The following is a 15,489-nucleotide window of genomic DNA, read 5'->3' on the forward strand; positions in this document are numbered from 1 at the left end:
CTAGGATAACATTAGCTTCTCCTAGATCTTTCATATCAAACTTCTTGCTCGGAAAGTTCTTGACATCACTGCAGACAGATTAAGATCGAAGCAAAGATAAGCGGATCATCAACATACAAGCACCAATAACATATTTGCCATCTACTAATTTTCTTTGTAAACACACTGTCATAGTTGTTTACAACAAATCCATAAGAGATGATTGTAGAGTCGAAACTTGGCATGCCACTGCTTTGGGGCTTGCTTCAGTCCATAAAGAGATTTTTACAAGTTTGCGGACCTTGTGCTCTTGTCCGAGGATAACAAAGCCCTTCAGAGGTTGCTCTATGTAAATTTCTTCCTCTAAATCACCATTTAAAAAGCGTCTTTACATCCATTTGATGGATTTCAAGACGCAAAGCGAGCAAGTGCTATAAGGATCCTAATGGTGGTGGTGCGAGCAATTGGTGAGTAGGTGTCAAAGTAATCAAGTCCCTCTTTCTGTTTGAACCCTTTTGCAACTAACCTGGCCTGAACTTTTCAATGGATCCATCGGGTCTCGAGCTTCTTCCTGAAGACCCATTTACATTCCCAAAGGTTTACTCCCAGAGCGGGGGAAGTAAGTATCCGGGTGTGGTTACTCATGATTGAGTGGTACTCATCATCTCGACTTCTTTCGAGCTGAATCAGTGAAGCCATAGCCTCCTGATAAGTGGTAGGAGTATCCTCAATCATGAAGGTGACAAAATCATCACCTAGGGTTCCTTTCCACTCTACCACTTTTGCTTCTTTCTAGGTTCTGTCATGAGGGATAGGGAGCCGATTCGAGAGTAGAGCTAGAGGTCGAGTCAAAAAGAACTGGGACCCGAAGGCGATCTCGGAGGGAAGATGTTCTCAAAGTAAACAGCATCTCTAGCTTCAATGATGGTGTTTCTAGCTATTTCACTCACTTCTGAGTTAATAACTAGGAATCTTCCAACATTGCTATCTAGAGCATACCCCTACAAACAACTGCATCTAAGGTTTTTAGGGCCTATCTTCCCGAGGTTCTAAGATCGGGGATCTTAACCTTAGCTAGACACCCCACACTTTGAAGTAGTTGAGTCGTGGGGCTCTTCCTTTCCAAAGTTCATAGGGTGTTGTGCTACGGTCCTTAAAAGGAATCCTATTCGGGGATAAAAACAAGTCGAGAGCAAAAGCCTCCCCCACAAGTTCTCAGTACACTGTAACTTAATAGCATGGCATTTACCATGTCCATCAATGTCCTGTTTTTCCTTTCAGCAACCCCATTGGACTCAGGAGTGTAAGGAGCAGTAAACTCATGCACAATCCCATTCCATCTCGCAGAATGAAGACATAGCATTAGAAGTATACTCTCCACCTCTATCAGATCTAAGAACCTTAACGGTCTTGCCTAGGGCGGTTCTCGCTCGACTTTGAAAAATCGTGAACTTGCTAAGGGCTTCATCTTTGGATTTGATCGGATAGGGTATAGCAGAATCGAGAATGATCATCGATAAAGGTAATGAAATAACGGGTTTCCCCGCTCGGTAGGAGGTCTACAAGAATCACAAATGTCACGTGGATCAAATCAAGAACTTCAGAATTACGGTGAATGCGAGGAAATGGTTTCTTGGGTAATTTGGCTTGAACACAGATTTGACATTTAGAAACTTGATCAATCTTGGATTTAGGAATCAGTTCAAGGTTCATCAACCTTCTAATGGATCCAAAGTTCACATGACCCAATCTCCCATGCCAAAGATCAGAAGATTCAATGTTCAAAATAACAGATGAAGAGGAAGAAAGATAATCAGAACTTTCATTGATAGATAAATTAGAAGGTTCACATACATTGAGCTTGAGCATGGACCACCGGATACAAAAACCTTTACCAACAAAAAGATTACTCGGAGATTACAAGACGGTTTGACTCAAGTACAATCTTATAACCGATCGAATCAAAAAGGGAACCACTCGATAAGATTTTTTTCTAATGTCGGGTGTACATGTCGAACGCTCTAATGCAGTGAGAACTTTCCCGGATGTCATCTTCAAATCAATCCGTCCCTCTCCCTAACACGTGCTACTCGAGCCATTTCCAAGAGTCACACATCCTCCACTTGAGACCTGATAAGTGGAGAACCAGAAACGGTCAGCGCAAACGTGGACGTTAGCACCAGAATCAAGGAACCACTCTAGGTTTTGACAAGTCAGATTAACAGAAGGAATGAAAGATACTGACCTAAAGAATGTCCCAGAGGAAGGTTCACCCATCTCTAAGTACATTTACTTGCGGTTTGGGTGGACCGAGTTTTTTGACGAGGTTCGATCTTACTGGAAGAAGCAATCACGAGCAACATGGTTTTGTCCTACCACAAACAAAACGAGTTGTTTAGAACTTTTTCTCATAAGGTTTAGAAGCGAAGATTTGGGTTCTTTGAGAAGTTTGAGAACGAGAATGGGTTGGCTTGCCCTTGGCCTTAAAGGATTTCCCTTTAGGGGAAAACGTCGACACTCTCATCGGAAGAGTGGGTATTCCCTAGAGCTTTTAGAGCTATTAGGGCTATCACTATGTTCGACTAGATAAACCCGGCCTTTATGAGGATCTACACCCTTAGAGAAGATTCGGGTTGGCTTCCTCAATTCTAATGGTGTTGTAAACTCCTACAAGGTCCAAAGGAATCAATCTTGTGTCTAAGTCCATTTGCAAAGCCCCGACCAAGAAGGTGGTAGCTTGTTCGAGAGAATGGACACAATGTGGCTCTCATTGCATGACGTACCACACTTCTCTATGGCACTAAGGTAGATCTCGAAAGGTGTGAATCAGTTTCTCCCATCTCTACTCCGCTCTACCATCTTGTAGTTTTCAAACTCTATGCTCGGTGGCTAATCCTGAGTAGCATTATCGAGGCCATACTCCTTTTCTAAGGCACTCCATATATCCTTAGCGGTCTTATAATCAAAGTATTTGTCATAAAGACGATCGGAAAGAATGCTAAGAATTCTACGAGCGAGTGGAAATCGATCTCTTCGGGAGTTTTACTAGGAGTTAAGGAGCTAGATGTTTGGTCTATAGTCGAGATGGATAATCGGCTGAGAATCCATCGGGATCAAGATCGGAGGAATCGAATCGGAGGATAGAGTAAGAGGCATGGATACTCTAAGGTGTACAAACCAAAATTCGACTGATGTTTCCACCTCCTAAAAGTTCACCTTACTGGTCAAACTTGACGGGTTTACACGTAAATGTCAGATTGTGCATCCATGTGTGTGTAATGTACGTTAATCAAGTTCAAGGTCTACTAATGTGACACAAGCAAGTTTTGAAGTTTAAATTACAGAAATTAATTTTGCAGAAATACAGTACTGTAGAACTATACGTATGGGAATACGAGATATGGTATCATATGTATGAATATGGTATACGAGAATTCTACGTATGAAATACAGTCTACAGTATTATACGAAAATATGGTATTCTACAGTATTATACGAAAATATGGTATTCTACAGTATTATATGTACATAATATAATATTGCAGAATATGTTCACAAAATACAGAAATATATTTGCAGCTAAACAGTTTATGTATAAGACACAATTCAGCGTTAGAATGTAAGAAATATACTACTGAATAGCATGCAAACACTACAAACTATATAGTATGCAAAACACAAACTACAATAATAATTCAAAACAACAGTTAGAAATTTCCAGCCTGGAGGTAGGCGTGCGTAAAGCCTTGCCCCTAATTGAATTGGCCTCCCTCGTCGGGATTTTTCGGCCTCACTCCAAGCGCAGAATACACTAACCCCGGAAGGAAGAACTCGTGGCCTATGCACGTTTGGCGCGAGATATCCCAAGCCGCACCCTGAGCGTTCGTGCAAAGAACCACAGAATGAGAACAAAATATTTGGGTTTACCAGGCACGCAAAAAGCACACCCGGTTCCAGGCACGCAGAAAGCACACCCGGAAGAAAGAGAATATGAGAGAAGAAGTAAGCAAGTGTGTGTTTTTGGTTCATGGTTTGGACATGCATTTATAGGAGAGAGTTCATTAGCAACTCTTCAAAATAGGCAATGTGGGACTAAAAGAATGAGAGGGATTTGGTTTGAGTGTAAAACATGTGGGACCAAGTGGGACCCACAGGACCCACATCCAACATTTTTTTAGTGGAGCAGCTAAACAGGGGCATGCATTAAAAGAGTTTATACTTCAATCAAATATATACCCTCATCTCATATCAGCTAAAGTTACAAACATTTTAAGTAAAAAATTCAATGCTAGATCAAAAAATCATTAGCAAGGCTCTTTTGTGAAATACGTTGTTAACCTCATTCATCAAATTATAATAAATAAATAACCAATAAATAATAAAAAATAAAAAATAAAGAAAACAAAGTAATATATAATAATATTAATAATAATAACATTAAATCACATAGGATTTATCTCAATGCTAGATCAAAAAATCATTAGCAAGGCTCTTTTGTGAAATACGTTGTTAACCTAATTCATCAAATTATAATAAATAAATAACCAATAAATAATAAAAAATAAAAAAATAAAAGAAAAACAAAAGTAATATATAATAATATTAATAATAATAACATTAAATCACATAGGATTTATCTCATGATATTTATTAATTAATTATAATAATGTTACAAATTATCTTGTGTAGAATGGTAAGCGTTTAAATCTCAAAAGTAATGTCAAAATCCACACTCGCACGTGATTGAGACATCTCCACTCATGCGTGGTAGAGATAATCATTTGTTACCTGTCAAATATATATATATATAATCGAATAGTTTATGTTAATTTTTTTAATAAAATAAATAAATCATTCATTTTGATAATTATTGTGAAAAAAAAAAATCATCCCTCAATTTTTCATTTAGTTTTAGAAAAAAATTAGCATTACTAAAACATAAAAATGGTGTTTTTGAAGTTTAATTATTAATCATTCAACCCAAAGGAATGAAAAAAAAGGACAACCGAATGGTTGGATGGCATGGGTGCTTCCACAAAGAAGGCATATCAAACAGCCCGCATGCATGATTGCATGGTGCATGGGGTACTCAAGACACATCCCACGATTCTCTTAAAAATTGGCTTCTTGGAATTCACTTGGCATTTATTTTCTTTTTTTAATATTTTTTATAAGAAAGATGGTAAGAAAATTTGGATATATATAACCTTTGCATAACGAAGTAGTTTTTTATTTTAACAATAAATAAATAAGTTCCTGTCGAAACCCATATGAAAGAGTTATGATTATGATATATCATTTTTTAGTATACGTAGCAAAGCTATATTGTCACGGTTGTTAGTCCATCTTACATGATAAATTTATAGGGTCATTAAGCCACTTTAATTAATGTATTTCTTTATCTACATGCCACTTTGCCCTTCCGTGTGGTGCTTGTAGCTTATATGTTATGTTAAAATATGTATATATATATATATAGTTATCTTTATTAACAATTAAAGTTAATTTATTATTATTATTAATTGTGAGTCGGTTACAAAGAGTTTTAGAGAGTTATATGTAATTAACAAGAAAAAACATGGAGTTTATTGTAAAATCAAAACAATTTATAGAGGTCAATGTAAAAGAATATATTTGTTATTTTTTTTATTAAAGATCTCTATAAAAATGAGAAATTATATATATATATATATATATATATATATATTCCTATAAAAAATAATATTTACTTATATACCCTTATAAATCATTGTTATTTGGTTACCTATATCTCATACCAAAAGCCAATAAAAAAATGGTTCTAAGAAAATTGAATAATTATTTGCCTCCTTTTTTTCATCTTCAGAAACGAAGAAAAAAAAACAATCAATATATATTTTCAACCATAAGTATATAAACAAATATAATTTTTCTGATCATATATTTGTGACTGCCCATTTTTATAGGGGTATGCAACTTAGAAACTTAGAAAAACATCTAATATTGTTATCATATATATTTTTTTAATTTGTATTGTTAGAAGTTTATTTGATAAAGTATTAATTTTTTTAAAACAATGTTAATGAAAGAATCAATTCTATTTTCATCAAAATTTTATTAGGAAGCAATCTCTCTTAGTCGCCATCCTCTTGCCCTGATTCTCCTCCGCCATCACCGTCTTTGTGGATTTCGTGGGGTGGCCTCTAGAAGCTTGTTTTTTGTTTAAGGAATCCAGTTCGGTGTGTATTTCTCTTTGTTTTGTTGGTTTTTTTATTTTTATTTCTGTGTTGTTTTCCATGTCTGGTACTGGGTGAAGTTTTTCTAGGAGTTTTTGGAATTTGTGGTTTTCTGTATTTCTTTGCAATGTTTTTGAAGCCAAATAGATTTTTTTTTTTCAGGTAAATTTCATCTAGAATGCATAGAGATGGTCATCCGATGATAGTGTAACATATTACAGAGTTTTCTCATTGAGATTTTTTTTAGTGAGAACTTTGGAATTTTTTGTTTTAATTTAAACCTCTTTTCAGAGGTTTATGGAGGTTTATGGAGGGATGTGAATGAATGGATTGGGAGAATGGTACCTTTTTTGAACATATTACAGGTAATTTATTGTGTTGTGTTTGTTCATTTGTTGTTCTCTTGCATTTATTGAAATTTTCTCTCTTTAGTTTGTGTCCTTGTTCTTTTTTAAATCTTCAAGTAGACTACTGCTGTCCAGGAAGCATTCATTTCTTTCATTAGCTAGACTTTTTTTTTGTTTGGGGCATCAAATTCAACATTTCCTGAAATGTATGGCTTGTGTGCAGTTGAATTATTCATTGGCCAGGTTCTTCAATCTCCTTATTCTATTTATGATTGAAATAAGCTTCTATTTAGATGAGTTTTTTTTCCTTCTAAAGTTTGTAATGCCAGGTATTTATAAGTAAGAATTGTTGTTACATTGTTTTTTTTTTTTTGGGTGTACCTTAAAATTTGTTATTTGATGCACTTCTCCATGTGCGGAGATATATGTACTCAGCCCTTGTGGGTTCATGCATGCTCATTTATTAATTTCTTCTATGTCCGTGGGATTCTTGTTGTAGTAGATGCTGTGAGTGGATTTTATACTGATGAACAAGTTGTTGATATGCTTATTTTGCTCCCAAGAAATGTACAAAGTTTGATGTTCTAATAGATGTTGCTTTTGTTTGGCAGGTTAATCGACTTTAAATAAACCGAGTTTGAGCTACTCGAACCTTTCAGCGAGCTGAGCTCGAGCACAAAAAACATGGCTCAAATGAGCTTGAGCCTAATGATACTCGGCTTGTCTCGTTTACACCCTTAGTCATGACTCACAAAAGCATGTGTACAATGATGTTCGAATAATGACAGCATGTGATCATTCCCTATGGACTCATTTAAAAAAAAAAACAAAACAAAATTTGTATATAATTTATAGATAAAATTTATCTTATATGGATAAGAATTATAACGTAAAGTTTATTATCTATTCTAACAAAACAAACAAATAAATAAAAATCACGAAGAGAGGTTCAACAATTACATATTAATATATTAAATTGATAACTAATTCTAAAACTGAGAAAATAAATGCCATAATTAGAAAACACTAATGTATAAATAGCCATTTATCAATTTAAGTACTTGTTTTTATATTATAATTATGGTTTTCATATTATATTTGCTCATTATTAAATATTATAATATATTTTTATAATATTTTATTATTAATTCCAGTTCAATCTCGGTTTGACCTGTTGGACCCCATGGACTCCTGACTCCTGGGCTTGGTTGGGTCAATACTTGCACCAGGTCTAACTACCTTGATGATAAGTGGCGATGGTCTTAATAATTATATATATATACCGTGATGAAAAACATCTTATTTACCTTCAAAAATATATATTTTGAATTTAGTATGATTCATTGGTTAAGCATATCAAATCTCCCATGCTTGACAATGAGCGGACGAGGCTCTTTATTTTGTTTTTATATGAATTTATATATTTTTTCCAAAAAACTAAATGTCACTCGTACTCATAGATGTAACCCTTTGTTATATATGCCAATTTTGTAATAAATGAAAATTTAATTTTCTGAAACAGATTATAAAATTTTGAGATGAATAAATGAAAATTATCACCTTTTCAACATTCATTATTGCCTTGGAAAATTTGAAATGAGAGTTAATTGGGAAAATTTATCACATTGTGTTAATTCTGATATTAGACAACATCATAAATTATACATTGCTAAAAAAAAAAGTAAATCATGGTATTAGAATTTAAGGAAACAATAATTATAAATTGTCATATTAATAATAATAATAATAATAATAATAGCAGGATGCATTGTCACATTTAAATAGATATAAAATGACATAGTATCAAACCCAATTACGTTACAAAATAAAATCACAAATACACACACATACATGTCTGGGCATATAACCACAAAGTATCAAACCCAAATAACATTACATGAATAGAATAAAATCACATACATCCACACAAACATCAATTATTGAAGTAGAGTTCATATATAAGAAACTTCATGTATGCTTCCTTGGTTGCTGACTTAATATGGAGCTCCTTTGAAGTCCAAAAGCACTCCTCACTCACACAGCCCTATACAAATAGTCAATGTATGTATTTTTTGCTTTTTGATATTTTGATAATTCCTTGATAACAAACATAGTAAATAAAAAGAACATATTACCTATATATTATTAATTTCTTCAGCAATTTCTTCATCAGTTTCTTTATCCTGAAATATCAGGCTGGGTTAATTCAAAGATTAAATGGAAATGTAATACTAGAAATCAAAAGTTATACCAAATAATTAAATAAAGGAAGGAACTCACTTAATATTGTTAATAAATGGAGATGTTGGGCACATGTCGTATCTTGTACCAGTCTTCTCCTGTATTCTCCTTAATCCTAGTTTGTAATTCTTCAGACATACCTGAAAACTTCAATTGATCAAGTGGCACATTCTTCAGTCCTTCTGGAATCATCTTCAATTCTCCACATCCACGGACCCACAAAGACTTGAGGCATGACATTGCCTTTTCCTCTATCTTCCACTCCTCAAGTTCCTCAAGATACGTAATGTGCAAGGATAACAGTTGCCGAACATATCATCTGTTTGCCTGTATATGACTTATAGAGTAGTAGATATTTGAGACATGGCAACTTCTCTAGTGTTGCCATTGGGTCTTGCTCTAATCCAGAATATTCCAGATATAGTTTCACTAGTTGTTGAGGAAATACATCATTGTGTGGAAGCTGTTTGCGGTTCAAACTTCCCCAAAGAACCAATTTCTTGAGGCAGTGTTGATTGGAAAAGGCTGTAATGATGTTGTCCGAAGGAATTTCATCTCCACTTATGTATAAGGAGGCAAGAAGACCCAATTTCTGGAGTGATGAAGATAGGGCATCGGCATGATCATTAGAGACTATTTTAATTCGCAATTTGCAAAGGTTTGTGAGCCTTGGAAGTGTATTCCCTATCCATAATCCAGCAGTTACCCCTTTCAAAGTCTACAAATTCTTTGGTACAGTATTTCTCATATTTGGAGGAGGAACCCTTGATGTACTTGGTAGATAAACATGCCTGAGAGTGTCAATTGTCCAGAGTGAATCTGATATCTTTTCTAAACTATTACCATTAAAAAGATTTAAAGTCTGGAGATTGCGGAGATAACCAATACATGATGGAACTTCCTTCAGATTCACATCATAACCGAACTCAAGATATCTTAAATGAATTAATGATTTGATTTCACTTGGAAATTCTGAGATACCCGAAGTATGCAAACAAAGCACTCTTAATAATTTAAATCTGCCAAGCTGTTCTTTCAAAGCACTGAAAGCCGGATGATTATCTAATCCTTCGACACCGTAGAAAAGACCCCGCAACATTGAGTTAGAATAGTTTAGAATGTCAATCTCATTACATATGACTAGTCGTTGGGCTGCATTTGACATTGTCACATAATCTACAGTATCATTAGTCTTGTAGATTTCAAAATATCTGTTCTCTTTGGTTTCCCTAATGCACACATCACGCAAGACATCATGGATTCGGCAATAATTTGCACTGCCATCATATTCCCGGCCAGTAATTTGGACCATGCATCTTTGTGCCAAATCCTCCAGACAATCCAATCCAACTTCTTCTGTGGTTTTACCATTTTTCACTGGTAAGAAACCTTCTGTTGACCACAATCTAATTAATGTTTTTGCAACAATAGTCATGTCCTCTTTGCAGCAACCAAAATAAAGAAAACATGATTTCAAGTAATATGACAAATCATTATAACTCAATGCAATTATTTCTAAACACTTTTCTCCACCTTCCACAAATTGCCCTTTCATGCTCTCAACAACTTTTCGCCATGCATCTTGGGTTTGTGGTTTCGTTGAGACAAGTCCTCCAAGAACTACTAGTGCTAGTGGTAGACCCCCACACCTTTGAACAAGTTGATGAGCATAATCAACCAAATATGTTGGGCAACATGTTTCAGTATTTTGATTTGGGAAGACCTTGCGAAGAAACAACTCCCGACTCTCCCTTTCATCTAAGCAACGCAATTCATGTGGCTTGATGGTAGGATTTGCAATCTTAGCAACATTTACGAAGCGAGTGGTGATAATAACTCTGTTTCCATTATTAACATCCGGAAAGACCTTTAGTAATTCAGTCCATGCATCTTCTTTCCAAACATCATCAAGAATGATCAAGTACTTGCCTTTCTTCAATTTTTCAAAAATAGCAACCGAGAGGTCACGGATTGTATTGGCTGATGGAGTTGCTGAAACTTCTGTTGAGATTCTCTTCAAAATCTCATGGATGGTATATTCTTGAGATATAATCACCCATGCAAATATATTAAAACTTCTCTTGACTTCAAGATCTTTATAAATGGATTTAGCAAGTGTGGTCTTTCCAAGACCACCCATACCGACTATAGACATCACTGACCGATGTTTTTTGCTTATGTCGACCAACTCTTGCACAATTTTTTTCTTGTCATCATCAAAGCCAACCATATCAATGTCATTATTCAGTTGGGGCAATATAGGGATCACATCTTGACTTCTAGAGTGACTTAGTTGTGCCAGTTGTTTCGCCTATATCAGCAATGCCATATAATATTCTACTTTTAGATAGCTCCTGCAACTTATTTTTTATCCCATCAATATCCATACCAATCTTCCGTCTAGGAAAAAGACCATAGTTATTTCATATACCAATCTACTACAATTTTAAGGAAAATAAATAATCGAATTTCATTTGATCAAATAATTCAGTGAAATTTAAGAACGTTAAAGATTAATTGAGATTTTCATCTTGCTGGTGCTATACTTTCAATTAATTTTGTTAATTAAACCTTAGAGAAAGAATTGCAAATATTAAGCTTTCATTAAAATAAACTTAAACACAAAGCTTTGTTAATATGGGGGTGTGCGTTTAGTTCATGAATAAGGAAATGTCATATGCTTGCTAATTTATAAACAACAAAAATTTTGTATCACCAGTCACAAGTCCTGTGATTGAAAAAAGTTATTCATCAGAATGTGAGAATGTGGGAAATTAAGAAGTTGAAAATAAATCATCATATACCATAATAGGATATTTTCATGTACGAAAAATAACCCAACATCCTATTTCAAAACTCTATCACGGGTTTATTCTGAAAACACGTATCTAATAACTTTTGAAAGAAGCAATTGTTTAATTTGGAGAAAAGAGTAATCCTTTAAAACTATAAACTTGGTGTCTTTCATGGAAGCATTTCTGAAAAATATAATTAAGCACTTATTTTAATAAATGGCCATTAATATTGAACAAGTAAGTGCTTTTATAGATACAAATTTTTAGAAGATCAAAAGAAAAACTAAACTCTAATCTGAAGTAATAATTAAAATATCCAAATTTAAAATAAGGAAAGAAAATAAATCAAATTAATGAAACAAAACAAGCCTAGATCTACTTCCTTTGTCATAGTAATTTCTAATTTGTTTTTAACCTTTTATGTGCTTTTTAAAGAAACATTTGCTTTTTTTTTTTGTGGCGTGTGTGCATTCATTTTTTTCTTTTGGCTTTCTATATTTCTTTTTATGTGTGTAACATACTATTTTGTCCTGAAAAGGCTTATTTCATAAGTTAAAGTGCTTATTTAAGAAAAAAAAAATTCCAAACTGGTTTTGTCATGAACACAATTAAGTGCTTATTTTTCAGAAGTAAAATGAAATAGAATAAATTCTAAAACGGTTTTATTATAGACACAGTTAAGTCATTATTTTCAGATGTAAACTCAAATAGTTTTTTTTTTAATAAACAGATAGATTTTTCTTTTGAGATAAGTTTTAAGTATTTACTAATTAATAAAAAAATAGAAGATTTATGGACAATAATAATAAACAAATTGCTCTTTGTAAAACATACCGCTTGGAGACATTACTTTTGAAGATATTACGAATATTACTAAGAATACCACGGGGATTGAAATCCATGAAAGTGCCAAGAAAACCACGGTGATTGAAATGCATGAAAGTGTCAAGAAAACCACGGTGATTGAAATCCCTGGAAGTGTCAATGACGTCCTCTGCTTCATAACCAAGGGAACGACGGAGCTTTAAATCTATGAACTCGTCAATGATGTCCTCAGCTTCAAAAGCCAGATCTCTCATTTCCGTGACCCAGTACTTGACCCTTTCATCATCTCCCTTGTTCTTCTTTGCATCTGCATCCTTTAAGAAGCACTGCATTCTCTCCAGTTCTCGTTTCAACCACTTCACTTGATCTTCCACTCCATGCAAATTGCTGCCTTCTTGCCCTAACAGATCACCAAGTTTCTGGATAAGAAAACCCACAACAGCGTCAGCCATTAGTTTGTTTCTCTCTTTTTTTGTTTGTTTGTTTTGATCACACACGCAGTCTGTCTTGGTAACTCTCTGCCTAATGAAGAAGCCAAACAAGAGCTAGCATCAAACAAAGAACAGACTACATGCATGAATTAAATGTTGAAGAGCTTGTGTGGCTGTAGTTTGTGGCTATTTTATCAACATCGGTGCCATGCCAGTAGCACATCCAGCAGGAAGGAGTTGGGAAAGACACTGTTAATTGGAGACTGGGATGTGAGATTGTGGACTTTGACCTGACAGTGGTGTTGCTTTCGGTGCAATTTCTTTTTCATTTCGGGCTGATATCTTCGCTGCTGAAAGGATTTGGAAAAAGATGTACTGTTTACACTTTACATTAATTTGTTTATGTTTCTTTGTTTTTTATTTTTTATTTTTATTTTTCTTAGTTACACAAAACAATCTCTCTTTAACTCTCAAGTCTCAACACAAGAGGCCAAATTAATAAGAGCATCAAACAAATTAACCAACAGACTAAATGCATGATGAACATTTCATTTTATTTTCAGATCTGGACTTTGAGTGCCAATGGTCAAATCTCTAGTCAAAAGAAAGGACGAGTAGGGAGCTGTAAAGAGCCGGGAAACGTGTAAAGTGAACACGGCACTGTCAGACGCTAGGCTAGGCTTTATCCTGACCCTGGTTGCTTTTAGGGGTGGACATGGGCCTGGGCTGGGTCGGCTCGCAGGGCTAGACTCAAAAAAATACAATTTCATATATTCGGGCTGAGCTGGGGCCATGTTCGGGCTAAATGCTTTTTAGTCAAACCCGACCCATTTGATTGTCATTAGTGCGCCCAGCCCTAACCCAACCCAAAAATAAATAATGTTTTTTTATGAAATAATTGAAATAACTAAATAAAACTACTACTACAACCCCTAAAAATTTTTTTCAAACAATTAAAAAAATACAACACAAGTATTATAAATGGTTCAAATAAATTTATATAAATAAGTAGTAATATTATCAACAAATATTACATCAAGTACAAATATACCATTCATAAAAAACAAATATTAATAAGTAGTACAAGGGTTCAACATGAGTTTCATAAGTAGCAAATATTACATAAGTAGTACAATGATTCAAGAAGAGTTTCATAAGTAGTAGAATATTACATAAGTAGTACAATGGTTCTACAAGAGTTTCATAAGAAGCAAATATTACATAAGTAGTACAATAGTTCAACAATTGTCCCATAAGAAGCAAATATTACATAATTAAAATCACCAAAGAATTAATTCTTGATCCCCATCAAATAGATTAAAGAAGATAATAACCTATGCAAAACACCATTAAACAAAATGTTAATATAAACATATATAAAAAAGTAGCCTAAAATTTAAAATATTTAAAGAAAATACCTATGTTGAAATTATTAACATAACTTTTCAACATAGGTATTTTCTTCAACACCAACCACCCCATCAGATTTTCCTTTAAATTATTAATTACAACCATAATTCAATATTTTAAAATATTTAGTTAAAACATACTAACATAACTTCTTAAAACATAATGAACTTACTTGGTTCAAAGGATGCTCGCAACCAATCTCGAAGACACATTATAGCTTGTATTGTCTTTGACTGTAGTGAAGCTCGATAAGGACTAATCACTCGTCGGCTTGTGCTAAATGTGCTCTCTGAGGCAACAGTGGATATTGGAATAGTTAAAATATCACGAGCCATGCTTGAGAGGTCTGGGAATCTCATTGAACAAAACTTCCAAAAATCCAAAACATCCAACTCCACATTTCGATCCAAACATGGTTCTTCCAAATAAAGATCCAACTCTGATTTTTGCATTTGAACTCTACTAACATGACCTTCAAATGCATCTAACTCTTGCATTTCATCATAATCATCATCATTAATAGCCAAATTGCTTTTGGAACTCATAGTATACTGTGAAGAAGATGCTCGATCTTTTTTGTAAGCTTCAAACCATTTATAAAGAGTAGCAACCACATTCGAAGTGTATTCTCTAGATTCCATCCCATACACTTTAGTATAACAAAATTCAACAAATTTAACTTTATAGCGAGGATCCAAAATCACAGCACAAGATAAAATCAAGCTATATTCAGACCAATATTTGTCAAACTTCCTCTGCATTTCTTTAACCATAGGTGTCAAGAAGCTTTCTGGTTCATTAACCACATTTAGCAATTTACGATGAATTTGCCACACACCTTTAAAATATAAATTAGAAGTAGGATATTTGACACCAGAAAATACGCAAGTCACCTCATGGAAAAACTTCAAAAAATTGCACAAAACAGCAACATCATTCCACTCTTGATCAGTTAAGCTATATATAAAATTACTGTCTCTTTCACCCAAATATAAGAAAGCAGCTTCGTAATGAAGTGCCACAACAAGCATGTCATAGATAGAGTTCTATCTGGTTGGGGACAATCAAGGCATAATTTTTTTCTAATGTCCAAATTTAACTTCTTTGCAATATCATAAAATTTCTTTCTTCTATGAGTGGATTGCTTCACATATTTTACACCAAGACGCAACTTGCCAATGGTCAACATAATAAGATTAAATGTTGATTGCACAACCAAATTTAATATATGAGCACAACATCGTAT

General features: G+C 34.1%; 1 protein-coding gene across 1 annotated transcript; it reads right to left on the reverse strand.

Moving 5' to 3' along the window:
- Positions 1-8,355: 8,355 nt before the first annotated feature.
- Positions 8,356-13,042, reverse strand: LOC120282237 (putative disease resistance protein At1g50180). Its single transcript, XM_039289001.1, has 4 exons — positions 12,412-13,042; positions 8,822-11,182; positions 8,677-8,724; positions 8,356-8,585 (listed from the first exon to the last, which is right to left on the reverse strand). The coding sequence occupies exon 2, from the start codon at positions 11,010-11,012 to the stop codon at positions 9,501-9,503; it is 1,512 nt and encodes a 503-aa protein (XP_039144935.1). The 5' UTR covers positions 11,013-11,182; positions 12,412-13,042; the 3' UTR covers positions 8,356-8,585; positions 8,677-8,724; positions 8,822-9,500.
- Between the last annotated feature and the right edge of the window lie 2,447 nt (positions 13,043-15,489).

This window comes from Dioscorea cayenensis, chromosome 3 (assembly GCF_009730915.1).
Source record: "Dioscorea cayenensis subsp. rotundata cultivar TDr96_F1 chromosome 3, TDr96_F1_v2_PseudoChromosome.rev07_lg8_w22 25.fasta, whole genome shotgun sequence".
NCBI classification, from domain to species: domain Eukaryota; kingdom Viridiplantae; phylum Streptophyta; class Magnoliopsida; order Dioscoreales; family Dioscoreaceae; genus Dioscorea; species Dioscorea cayenensis.

Bases quoted from the DNA above. Each gene is read 5' to 3' on its own strand.
- LOC120282237 (XM_039289001.1), bottom strand. From the start codon at position 11,012: ATGGTTGGCTTTGATGATGACAAGAAAAAAATTGTGCAAGAGTTGGTC.